This window comes from Polypterus senegalus, chromosome 18 (assembly GCF_016835505.1).
Source record: "Polypterus senegalus isolate Bchr_013 chromosome 18, ASM1683550v1, whole genome shotgun sequence".
NCBI lineage: Eukaryota > Metazoa > Chordata > Cladistia > Polypteriformes > Polypteridae > Polypterus > Polypterus senegalus.
In genome coordinates this window covers 14,626,142-14,639,802 of record NC_053171.1, presented here as the reverse complement: position 1 = coordinate 14,639,802, position 13,661 = coordinate 14,626,142, and the positions used below count along the sequence as shown (strand labels likewise).

The following is a 13,661-nucleotide window of genomic DNA, read 5'->3' as shown; positions in this document are numbered from 1 at the left end:
ATTTTGCTTTTGTACTTTTTGAGACTTCTTTTCATCCCTCTCTTGTGTACTTTATTAAACATCCTTTTTTACTATTTCTTTGGCCTCCTTGGCATTCATTCTCAGTTTGGGGACAGTTCAAGAATGAGTCCTATCTTACACGCATGAGTACCAGGTGCAGACCGGGAACACTGGGACCCAGGAGTATTTTAAAATAGTTATGACAGCTGTGACAGATATGGGGCGCTATCACTCCCTTGAACCCTTGACCAAGACATCAGACACCAGGTAAAAGTCCAACAAGTTGACTTTTTATTAACACAAAGTGCACAAAGCACCCTCCTCTCCACAAAACTCATTAAATTCTCCAATACAATCACAATAAACTCTCCACCATTCCCAGACCCGTTGCCACCCTTCCACCCAGCTCAGCTCGTCGTCTGGGAGTTCCCAGAGTCCTTTTTATAGTTCCTGACCCGGAAGTGTTTCTCATCCTTCAGTCCATGATTCCTTATCACTTCCAGGTCAGATAAAAAGTCCTTTTCTTCCCCCCGGAAGCATGTCATTCCCTTTGTCCATGTGACCCGGATGTACTTCTGGGGTGTAGGGCGAATAATAGTCTTTGCTGCTCCCTGCAGCTCCATCTAGCAGAACCTGTTGTATCCAGCAGGGCTATGGATGAAAACTCCATTGTCCACGATTCCCTGCTGGTCTTCGGGGCACCTCCATGCTGCAGGGAGGGCTCCATCTGGCGGCCTGGGGGTATTGGCCGGGATAAACGACTGGCATATGCCACACAGGTCTTTAAGGCCGTGTGGTAGAGCTGTGGAGAGACAGTTTGACCTTGTAGTTCAATTTAATGATTCTCCATTGTTAATCTCTGGTGAACTGCGGCACCTTGTAGTCTGGGGTCAAGTAAATGTTAGGTAACTCGTTGTATGTCTGAACCTTACTCAAAAGTGGCTTGAGAGAGAGGACTGATTACTGTTTGTCTACTGTTTATCTGTTGTTATCTTCTGTTTATCTATTGTTATCTACAGTTTATTTGCTGATTTGATATCGGCAAATATTACATCTTTCCTGAAGAAGGGACCGGAGTTGCCTCGAAAGCTTGCATATTGTAATCTTTTTAGTTAGCCAATAAAAGGTGACATTTTGCTTGACGTCTCACTACGTGGCTAACACGGTACAACACCATAGTACTACTGATCTGATATGTTATTTAGCTGATTACTATTTTTATTTTAATGTGTGTCCTACTGGATTATTTGTTTTTCTAGTTTGTTCTAATAATCAAATTGAAGTCTACTAGGTTAATTAAACTTTAATAGCTTTATTGGGTTTTAAACTGATTAATTGTTTAGTTTGAATGTTGTATGTAAGATGTTTGCTTAGCCCTGGGTATTACTAGAAGTTGTAAATTGTGATTTTTTTTGGTATTTCAACAAATGCTTTGTTAGTCACCTAGTCTGTGCTTGTCATGTGGTGTCCAGGTTTTAATCCTTGCCTTGCTGATTGGACCCCTCGGTAAATGCTCAGACTTGTTGCAGTTATTTTTTTCAGTTTTGTTAGGCATTAAATTATTTGCTTTCTTGTAAAGATTATACACTGTGTGCACAATTATTAGGCAAGTTGTATTTTTGAGGATTAATTTTAATATGGAACAAACACAGTGCGATCAGTCAATCCAAAATGTTAATAAACCTGAAACCTGAATGTTTCACAACGGAAATGTGAGTGTGAACATCATCAGGGGAATACATATGTGCGCACAATTATTAGGCAACTATTAGTGTGCAGATTTATTATGCAACTAAAGGAAAAATGAAAATTTTCCCATCTCACTTGTTTATTTTCATCTGCTATAGTGAGAATAATAAACAAACACCTCAAAATTTACAAATAAACATCTCTGACATTTCAAAAAAAATAAATCAATCAATCAATGACCAATATAGCCACCCTTCTTTCCAATAACAGTCATAAGCCTTTCCATTCATGGAGTCTGTCAGTTTCTTGATCTGTTGATGATCAGCTTTTTGTGGAGCAGTGACTACAGCCTCCCAGACACTCTTCAGAGAGGTGTATTGTTTTTCTCCCCCGTAAATCTAGTTTTTAAGAAGTGCCCACAAGTTCTCGATAGGGTTTAGGTCAGATGAGGAATGGGGGCCATGTCATTATTCCTTCATCTTTAAGGCCTTTACTGGCTGGCCACGCAGTGGAGAACTTCGATGCAAGTGATGGAGCATTGGCCTGCATAAAAATCATGGTCTTCTTCCTGTATCACTGTTTGAAGAAAGTGTCTTCGAAAAACTGGCAGTAGGTTTGGGAGTTGATTTTGAGTTCATCTTCAATGCAAAAGGTCCAACTAGCTCATCTTTAAAAATACCAGCTCATACCAGTACCCCACCTCCACGTTGGAGTGGAGCTCTGTGCCCATTACTGATCCACAGGTCCATCCATCTGGTCCATCAAGAGTCACTCTCATCTCATCGGTCCATAAAACCTTTGAAAAAAATCTGTCTTCAGATATTTCTTGGCCCAGTTTTGACGTTTCAACTTATGTTTCTTGTTCAGTGGTGGTTGGGTTTCAGCCCTCCTTACCTTGGCCATGTCTTTGAGCACTGAACACCTTGTACTTCTGGGCACTCCAGGTAGGTTGCAGCTCTGGAATATGAAAGTACTGGAGGATAATGGGTTCCTGGTAGCTTCACGTTTGATTCTTCTCAAATCTTTGGCAGCTAATTTGCGTCTTTTGTTCTCAACACGTTTCTTGCGACCCTGTTGACTATTTGCAACAAAATGTTTGATGGTTCTGTGATCACACACCAATATCTTAGCAATTCCAAAAGTGCTGCATCCCTCTGAAAGACTTTTTACAATTTTTGACTTTTCAGAGTCAGTTAAATCTTTTTTTTGGCCCATTTTGCCCGAGGAAAACTAGCTGCCTAATAATTCTGCACACCTTGATATAGGGTGTTGATCTCCTTAGGCCACACCCTCCCTCATTACACAAATACACATCACCTGACGTGCTTAAATCCAATAAGCATTCAAGTTAATACAGCTTGGAGTTGGAATATATGCATAAAAATGATGATATGGTCAAAATACTCACTTGCCTAATAATTGTGCACACAGTGTAATTACTGTCTTTAAGTGACTGTTTTATTGCGTCCAGTAATTAATCAGAACACCTGTATTCAAATCATTTAATTGATTACGATCTGTGTGGGGAGAGTTTGATTGATTTTTATAAGTAGGTTCCCTCCCTCCAATAAACCAGGGGTGGCAGTGTCATTTTCTAATTTGGAACCTTAGGACACCCTAGAGGCTACATTAGAACTGCATTCATTCATTTATTTATTTAGGGCTTCTGACCTACAAATTCAGGTGTTAAACATTTTTTTCCTGAACGTTTCATGGTACACAGAAGAGCGGGAGGTTTATAAAAGAGGCTGTTGCTATGATCTTGACATGTACATTGGCTATTTACACCGTTTTCATAGGCATACATGATTCACTAAAACATGGATTATGTTTTGAATTTTCTAATGTGGCTGAGGGCCAGGACCCACGCCCCGGAGAGGGACTATACCTCCCCTGGACCACAAGAGGGCAGCCACCCTGGTCGATATGGGGGCCACGGGAACAGAGCATGGAAGCTGAACTCTTTTGGGGCCCGTGGAGAGCCGCTACATCCAGAAGTGCTGCTGAAAGGAATTCCAGGGACACCCTGGGTGCTTCCGGGTACTCATGCGGCACTTCCGCCACCAGCAAGTGCCACCGGAAGACCGTCGCAGAGCACCTGGAGTACATCCGGGTGGCTATAAAAGAGGCCGCCTCCCTCTAGTAGATGAGCCAGAGTCGGGAGGAAGAAGACAAAGCTTCAGAGGAGAGGAGTAAAGGCCGCAGGAGATGTCCGAAAAAAGGGAGACACGGACTGGACTAGGCTGTTTGATGCAGGGCACTGTGTTGTGGGCTGGAACTTTGCAAAAAAAAAGCGTGTGTGTTTTGGAACGTTCTGTGTCCGCCTGTTCATGTCCGGGCTAACCTTCCACACTAAACATGTCATGAAATATCAAATAAACAGTAATACCACAGTGTGGCTGGAAATTTATTTAAAAAATCAGTTTCTGAATGTTGCCTGTGGTGTAGATTTTTACTGCTGTTTAGGTTTACAGCAAATTTGTATCTTTTCAGGAAATCTGTTTATTTATATACATTAGCACATTTTATGCAATTTACCAGAAGCTCATACGCAGACAAGTCGAGAGAGTTGCAGAACATTGGAGTGATAAAGATAAACGAGTGTTATACATCAAGGGTTTAGAATAGTGAAAAGGTTTGCTTAAGAATGTTTGTAGTGTTTTCTGATGATATTTTACCAAACTGAATCTTTTTTGTTTAAGTAAAAGGAAATTAAGTGGAGATTTTTTTTAATACAAAGGGAATTAGTATAGAGGATCCCAAGTGCTACTTTTAAAATGAATTATTCAGTTAAAACATAGGCATAAAGTTGGAAACTGGCCAAAATGAAGATTTCATTGAAATGCTATATATAAAGTATTCTTCTCAGAGAACCATTGAGACATGGAGTAAGTTACCAAGTAGTATAGTATACAGTAGTACCTTGGGGACTTTCCAACGAAAACTGGGTGAATACGATTGCAAGCTTGTTGGGTTTAATGACCTATTCTTGTTCTAATGACTTAGATTCCGACATGGCAGACCACAAACCAGAAGTGGGAGCAATCCCAAAACATGTCAAGAAAAGTACCAGAGAATGTATAGAGCGGAGACGATAGAAGGGATCAGCAGCCAAACTCTTAGGCAAACACTTGCTAGGATTAAAATACAAGTGATGTATAGATTCAGACTGAGCATGTTGATGACTAGGTTTTTCAAAGAAAAGGAGATGGATTTTAAATTGTTTTACAAGTAAATGCCAACAGTAAGGCCCTGAAAAACAACTCGTACAGGACTCCATACAGATCCATTACATTCTTCAAACTGGGAAGTAAATGAAAAGGGAAACATAATAAAACAATTGGGGAAAAGCACCGAGGATAGCAAGAAATCATTCCCTATAAGAGCTAATCTGAGTAAAAGAGAGAGAGAAAAACGCAGAGAATTAAAAGTAAAACCTGGACGTTAGTGAGCCAATCCCAAAATTGTCAAATTGTTACTGACTGTCATAATATGTTACAAAAATTGCGCTTACCCAGAAACTTGCATTACTGAAAGGCATGAGACTTCAGAATCATTGCATTTTGACTGATGCATGCCAATCAAAAGTTGTATTTGTGCCTTTAATGCTGTCATGTTGAAGGCACTGGAGAAGTACATTTAAGCAGAAAAGAGCATTTGTGATACATACATACTGTATATAAAGGTGATTTTTTTTTTTAATGCTTAAGTGCACAGGTTAGTATGATTATGAAGCATAAGGTTTCTGGCAAAGCTTATGGCAACATAATGAAAGTCCGTTTTGTTGTGCCCATTACCTTAAAATGCAGCATATGACAGCAATCTTACACACCGTAGTAGTCGATTTCATTAATGGCTTACTAAAAGCAATTAGTGAACTAAGCAGAGTGTGCCATTGTGACCCTAACAGCATTTCAGCAAGGTTTTATTAATATTTTATGAGGCTATAATTATAAATGAGCCACTTTCTGTAAGTGTTTTCAGGTTATTTTTTTTGTACATACTAGACTAAAGAGAAAATAATTGATGTATTTTATATGTTTAATAACTGGATAAAAAATCTTTCAGTTGATGTAAGACTTGAGTTGCACAGATTCATCCAGAGTTTGCTTGTTTGTGCCTTTTAGGTTGTGTTAAAAGGTGACTTCTTACAATTGTTTGATTATTTGTTAAATCAAAAATTTAACTGAAACATTCAACAGTACTTCCATCCATCCATTTTCTAACACGCTGAATCCGAATAGGGTCACGGGGGTCTGCTGGAGCCAATCCCAGCCAACACAGGGCACAAGGCAGGAACCAATCCTGGGCAGGGTGCCAACCCACCGCAGAACAGTACTTACTACTAAATTTAAAGACTTGCTGAAACTTTTTAAAGTATTTTTTTGTAAAGGTACAGTATAGCCAAGGTGGTTCTAAATGTCAATGTTAAGCAGTACTAAAAACATAGTTATATTACTTTCTCTGCAATACATATCTATCTAGGGTGGCACGGTGGGTAGCGCTGCTGCCTCGCAGTAAGGAGAATTGGGTTCGCTTCCCGGGTCCTCCCTGCATGGAGTTTGCATGTTCTCCCCATGTCTGTGTGGGTTTCCCCCCACAGTCCAAAGACATGCAGGTTAGGTGGATTGGCGATTCTAAATAGGCCCCATTGTGTGGTTTGTGTGTGTGTCCTGCGGTGGGCTTGCACCCTGCCCGGGATTGGTTCCTGCCTTGTGCCCTGTGTTGGCTGGGATTGTCTCCAGCAGACCCCCGTGACCCTGTGTTCGGATTCGGCGGGTTGGAAAATGGATGGATGGATCTATCTATATGTCTCTATCAAGATATATCTATATATATCTATATTTTAGTTCAGTATGTATTAGAGATTGAAAATTGCTTTAATCCTTGTTGACAGTATTTTAAGTATTCTGTCCTTGCCGCCCTGAAATGCACAGGTGCCCATTCAGGGTTTTTTTGTTTCTTTCTAATTTATGGCAAAAGCTACTGGGATAACCTTTGGCTGATTTAGATCAGTGGTTCTCAACCTGTGGGGCGGGCCACCCTAGGGGGGCACGAAGTAACAAAAAGGGGGGCGCGAAGATGTGGAAAAAAAGAAAACAAGACAAACAAAATATGAAAAAAACATCTGTTGAAGCCAAAACAAATTAACTTAAACTATATTCTGATATTAGAACAATAAATATAGAGTTAGATAAATGTCGATAAAAGTTAAGTAGGTATAATAAAATATGCATCTACATTTCAAAAAAATGTTTGGGGGAGGCGCGATTAAAACTGTTATGAAAACTCGGGTCACAAATACTTAAAGGTTGAGAAACGCTGGACTAGATAGCTAGATAGAGAGAGAGATACTTTATTTAGTATTTAAGGGGAGATTCACATACTCCAACAACAGCATACTGATAAAAAACAATATTAAATTAAAGAGGTAATGACTATGACTTGTTAGAGAAATGAGTTGTAAGTGTATGATGAATTGATGTAAATGAAAATATACCTAAAACCTTCTAACCTAACCCATTACAGTCAGAATTAGTCATGGTCTTATAAGATGCTGTACACAAGACCTCTGTATATGTATTCAAATTTAACAAATTTAATTGCAAACTACCTTTTATAAATCTGCTGACATCAATCAAAGGTTCACTTTGCTGGCTTCTCTTTTTGCAAACACATAAAGATGCACGTAGTTATCTCCCTCTAAATATGTGCTGCCTCATTTCAACAAGAGGCTATGAATATATTGTGTGTAAAATTGACCCTGAAATGTGTCCATGTACCATATCACAGATACTGTACACCGGTTGAGATTGTGGATTCTTTTTTCATACTCATTTAATTGCGTAAAAACGTATTATGTGCTGCAGTGCTTGACACCTGCCATGAACCCTCTCCATGCACAGTGAATGCTAAGCATCTGCCTTGGTCTCCCTGCCTTATAATAATGTCAACTGTGAATAAGGGGCATTTGTGTAAAAAAAGCAGTGAAAGAGTAGATGTCAAAACATCAGTGTAAGTAATATGAGAGTGTTTAAGATCCTAGATATCCGGTAAATGATGGTTTAGTTAAAAAGTGGGGTGAGGAGGCCATTTGGGGAAAACAAAAATTTGAAAAACTCCCCAAAAAACAATCGGTCGCCTACTGTATATAGGCTCAACAAAATTAAATATTATTCCACTAGCTTTAATTAGAAAAATCATGGTGCCAATATTCACAAAGGGATTACAGGAGGTGTATGCTGGCTGAAAAAGACACCTGGCGAAAGAAATGCATTTCATGCACAGCAATGACCCAGACGTTGTTTGGTGTACAGTACATGTTGCACTCAAACATGTTTAAGGCATTCATGGCAAAATGATGCATGGCAAAAACTTCTACCATTTTTTCCTGAGCTTTATCATACAGAATTAAGTGCAAAAACATTTTGCAGAATATCCACAAATTTGACAAGAGAGAAGTCGTATTACTTTTCTCCAAACTGACTTATGTAAGGAATGTATGGCAAGTGCTAGCCGTTTAACCTTTATGCATTGACTAGTGGCTATAAGGCAAATAAATAGATGCCTGCATTATAATATCAAAATTAGTTCCTTTCCAGTTAGTGCTCCAGGAAGAGGAACGTTTTATTTAAGACTTTGTTGATTTAAATCATTTACAGTTCTTATAGATCAAGTTAAAAGAACTCGTATGACAGGAATTCGATAGATAGATACGTTATTAATCCCAAGAGGAAATTCACATACTCCACCAGCAGCAGCATACTGATAAAGAACAACATTAAATTAAAGAGTGATAACAATGCATGTAAAAACGGACAATAACTTTAAATAATGTTAACGTTTCCCCCCCGGGTGGAATTGAAGAGTCGCATAGTGTGGGGTCTCCTCAGTCTGTCAGTGGAGCAGGACGGTGACAGCAGGAGATGATCCTGTTCAGTGGATGCAGTGGATTCTCCATGACTGACAGGAATTTGCTCAGCGCCCGTCGCTCTGCCATGGATGTCAGACTGTCCAGCTTCATTCATTCCTACAATAGAGCCTGCCTTCCTAACAAGTTTGTTTTATAGTTCAATAAAACAGGCCAAATGTTTAATAAAACATTACATATTCATTATTTTTGTGCCATTTTTAAGAGTAGGCTTAAAGTGTTGTCTGGTAATATTTGTTTTTAACCATGACACATAAAAATGTTAAATTGTCATCTGTGAAATTTTTAACACTGTATGCTATTTATTACATAATCTCATTATGTGATATCATAATACAATACGTTGTTGCCATGCACCCTTTTTTCAGTTGATATTAAATGTACTAAATTAGAAAATACAGCATGTCATCAGGTTATTTTACATTCTTTACAAAAAGTATGTCTTTCAAATGTGACATACTTATTTTTCTTGCTTTGTCAAAAGGACGGAGTGCACGAAAAGCAAGTGTGCGATTTTCTACTCCTAAAGGAAAAGGTGAGTATTATCATTTGTTACACATATTTCTAAATATGGTGACTCTCTTCTTTCTGTAGATTTATTACATTTTTTAAGAACACCATATTGTTTACTGCTGTTTGAGGTTATAAGCTTTGTTGGGTGTGCATATTGGATTTTTATAAAAACCCCAGTTTCTTCTTGTAGAACAGGGGTGTCCAACTCTGGTCCTGGTGGGCCACAGTGGCTGCAAGTTTTCATTCTTAATTAGTGAACAGTTTCTGCTGCTGATTAACTTGTTTTGCCTTGGTTTTAATTATAAAACAATAATGAGACACAAAACAAGCCGGCACATGACCAGCTTACCCGAAATTAAAGAAATGTGAAGGTCTCGGTCATGTTGGCCTGCTCAGGTCACCAAAACATTTTGATGTTGGTCTTAGTAAAACAGAAAATCAACAGTCTGCTGTGGCAGAATGAGAGCAGCAACACGTCATGATATTCAATAATGGCTTTAATTAACAGCAAGAATCGGTTTCTCATTAAGAAACTGGTTGGAGTGAAATTGGCTAGAGTCTGACGTTCCAATTTAGCTGGTCATCTGTCTGATCGTTTCACATCTCATTTCTGTTTTGCTACAATTTAATGAAGAAACTAATCAATTCAGAGGACTGAGTCCTTAAAAACAGTACTATTAAAATGAAGTGAAAGGGAGTTAATTAGCAGTGAAAACTGCTCACCGATTAGGAAAAGGGTTAGAATGAAAACCTGCAGCCACTGTGGCTCACCAGGACCGGTGTTGGACACTCCTGTTGTAGAATATTTTGTTTATGAGCTTCCTTAGTGTTTGTTTAGGGCACTGTATAAGCTCATATTATGCACAATGATTAAAACGTATATTGTGACCTTAAAGAACAAAATGAAAACGGAAATGAAAGCCCTTGGGGGGGAAAAATGACAACACAAACAAATAGTAAGCAAAGAGCCGGAGTACATTTAGAATTAAACATTTGGAAACATTGTGAAGAGAACAGGCGGCCATTCAGCCCAACAAAACTCACCAATACCAGTCACTTAATTTCTTCAAAGAAAAAAAAAAATCAAGTCAAGTTTTAAACAACAACAACAGCAACATTTATTTCTACAGCACATTTTCATACAAACAGTAGCTCAAAGTGCTTTACATATTAAAGAATAGAAAAATGAAAGACACAATTATAAAACAAAATAAATCAACATTAATTAACATTGAATAAGAGTAAGGTTCAATGGCCAGGGGGGACAGAAAAAACAAAAAAAACTCCAGACGGCTGGAGAAAAAATAAAAATAAAATCTGTAGGGAAGGTCCCTAAAGTCTCACTGTTTGCCACACTACTTAGTAACTTATTTCATATGTCTGTGGCTCTCTGTGTGATAAACTTTCTAGTGCTTGTGCAAAATTTAACCTTAAAGAGTTTCCACCGGTGTTCTCTCTTTAACTTTGTTGTAAAGTAACAGCCTGGATCCACTGTATTAATTTATTTAATAATTTTAAACACTTCAATCATGCCAGCTTCATCTACTTAAACAGAAAAGGTTCAACTCCATTAATCTTTCCTCATAGTTTATACATCTCAGTCCTGTAATAAGCCTAATCGCTCTTCTCTAAACTTTTTCTAGCTCTGTTATTCTTTTTGTAGTCGTGAAACTAAAACTGCATTCTGTACTCTAGGTGAAGCCTCATTAGAGTGTCACAGAGCTTAAGCATAACCTTGTTTGACTTAATGCTCCACGCATCATGCTATACAATATAACTTGTGATTGTGTTAGCCTTGTCAGTTACGTAAAATGTCTCTAGTTTAAGGCATCATTCGAGATCAGCTTTCTTCAGAACAGGCCGCATGCCTGTCTCTGTATGGCTGCCGAGCTGTGCTCTTCATTGTGTTGTCCTTTTCACTTCATGGTGTGAGAGATGGTCCTTCATCAGTTTGGTAAGAGAGAGAGAGAGAGAGGGGGTGAGGTAAAGCAAGCAAATTTATAGGTTTTCTGTCAAACCCCTAGAGCCAATAGGACGCCATGGTACTTAAAGGCTTCTGATACAAGACAGCCATACTTCAGACCAATGGGGGGACAGAACATCTTCACACCTGCCCTCCAAACCAGCTGTTAAGGTAAAGCTTGGCAGTTAGGCAGCCTGGCTTTCCTGTGGGGGCTGACTGAGAGACTTTAGTAGAGAAATATTAGCCAAACCTGTTTGAGGCGCTGCCCCCCAAAAACCCTATCGTAAAATTACAAAGAGACTCAGTCCTAAAAGAGTGGAAGGGGTTCTTAAACCATCAAACCATTGCTGTTAAAATCTAGAATGTAACACTAATATTACATTGCTTTGTCTAAGTTACAAATGAAGATATACAAAATATTTATCAACTTGTGTGCAAAATCTCACATCACAACAGATGTTGATAGTGACCAGTCCACTACAACTCCTAGATCCTCCTCAAGAGCAGTACTTTCAAATTTAAGACCTCCCATTGTGTATTCAAATCTAATATTTTACTTCCTACATGTCATACCCTACATTTACTTAAATTAATGGAGCCATGTAGTAGCTGTGCATCATAATAATTATTTACTTCTTTTTTATTTGCTTTAATAAATTTTTTAAAAGAGCCCTGTGATCAACCAGTTAATGTGGGTTTAAGCAAATACATGAAAGTGAAGTAAACAATTAACATAAAAATCAATTATTTCCTTTATAATATTTCTGGAGTTTGACTCTTTAAACTTGACTCAGAATCTGCAGACTTTTAATTTTTATAGCAAGGTATCTACCTTTTTGTTTGCTTTTTTATTTCATTGTTGTGTGTAATTTCAGGCAAGTCTAATAAGTATTCAGTCACTGTGTCTCTTATGTCAAATCTATCTTTTCAGTTTGTCTTAATTTCATATTTATATTAGTTCACCTCTTTAATTTACTTGTCGCTATACTAACAATAAACACTGGTTTTAATATATACCATTATGCTTGATTTTGTATCAACATCTTGTTCTTTTATTTTATTTTGTGCTCTGATGATTCATTTCTTCTTAGTGATGTCACTAGTTTCTTCAGCCATATGTGTATTTGTCCCAGACCCCTGATCTCAAAAATGAACTCTGGTCTAATGGGAGATTTAACTCTGAATACCGAAGGCAAAGTTATAATCGGTTGTCGGTTGTCCTGTGCAATAGCTTGACCATTTCTCAAAATGGTGGTAAACAATTTCTCATTCATTCATTTGCATTGCTGACAGCCTTGGCTTTGAAGATGCTGTGAAATAAGTCCACTACCTTTCAGTTTTAAATTATTTTGGCATGGCTTGTAAAATACAGAACTACTAAATAATGGGGCTGAAAAAGGCAGCTTTCTTATCCATAGACATTCTTCAATTAAAATATGTTTATGGCAAGACTGTTCTTTTAGCTTGTGTTCTATTATACAATACAGTACAATACTTTTTTTTTTTGTATAGCGGAAAACCACACAAGAATTTATTATAGTATCCGGTTGGTAAAGGAAGAAGGAGCTGTTATAGAGATGGCACCATCTTCTATGTCAGCGGTTCTCAAACTGTGGGGTGGCGCACTGAAGCTGAACAAGGGGGACATCGAATAAACGAACAAGACATCAAAATTTATTTTTTACATTTTTATTTCAAATTTAAATTTGCAGGCATATAATCACAACGAATGCATTATAACTAAAATTAAAATAAAACATTTCTAAGGCATAGATCTAATGACTAATTGAGGAGTGGCACCACTGCTGCTGCTTTTATAGTCGTGTATTTTCAATCCAGAAAGTTCGAGATGTATCGGTATCTGTCACAAACATTCGGGTAACAGTCGATCAGGTGATAATGCATCGTAGCCAATATTGCCAAATTGAGTTAAATAATTTACTGCATACTGGGTTATTTTCATGATACAACTAACAGCAATATAATATTTGTCGGGCGAAAATGCGTTCGTCTCGCACAGATTGACTTCATCAGTGTCCTCGTTTACGAGATTTTTAAAGATTAAAACACATTTAATTGTTTCTTTACATAAAAAAAATAATTAAATAAGAATAAATAAATTATTCTTTGTTTTTGGGATTAGAATTAATACCAAAAACCACACAAGGCATTTTAACAGTTATTAAAGCACTTTAAAAAAAATTAATTGCAAATATTTCATCGAAGTTAGCCGAACACATGCAAATCTTATGGAAGTAAAAATGATAGGATACCGCGACACCGCAAAAATATCATACCTTTGTTAGTTGTATTATGGGTTACTCTCATCTATCTTATATTATGCAGGGGGCACAGAATTATTCCAGGTAGAAAAGGGGGGCCGCGAAATACGAAAGTTTGAGAACCGCTGTTCTAGGTAAAAGTGGTGCTCTGCAAAGCCAAAGAAATCAAGCCAGTTATTTTATTTCAAACAAGAATAGTCCCGTATATTACAAAATTTGGAAACAAATAGTTGTAAAGATAGTTTACAATATAGTCAATATATGGTAAAAAGGTTAACTTTGC

General features: G+C 37.8%; 1 protein-coding gene across 2 annotated transcripts in view; it reads left to right on the top strand.

Moving 5' to 3' along the window:
• LOC120518780 (coiled-coil domain-containing protein 9B) overlaps window positions 1-13,661 on the top strand; it is a 145,634-nt gene that overhangs the window by 95,919 nt on the left and 36,054 nt on the right. For both annotated transcript variants that reach the window (XM_039741742.1, XM_039741741.1), the window contains exon 8: window positions 9,105-9,155. In XM_039741742.1, coding sequence (XP_039597676.1) covers window positions 9,105-9,155 — 51 coding nt within the window. The remainder of the gene's footprint in view (window positions 1-9,104; window positions 9,156-13,661) is intronic.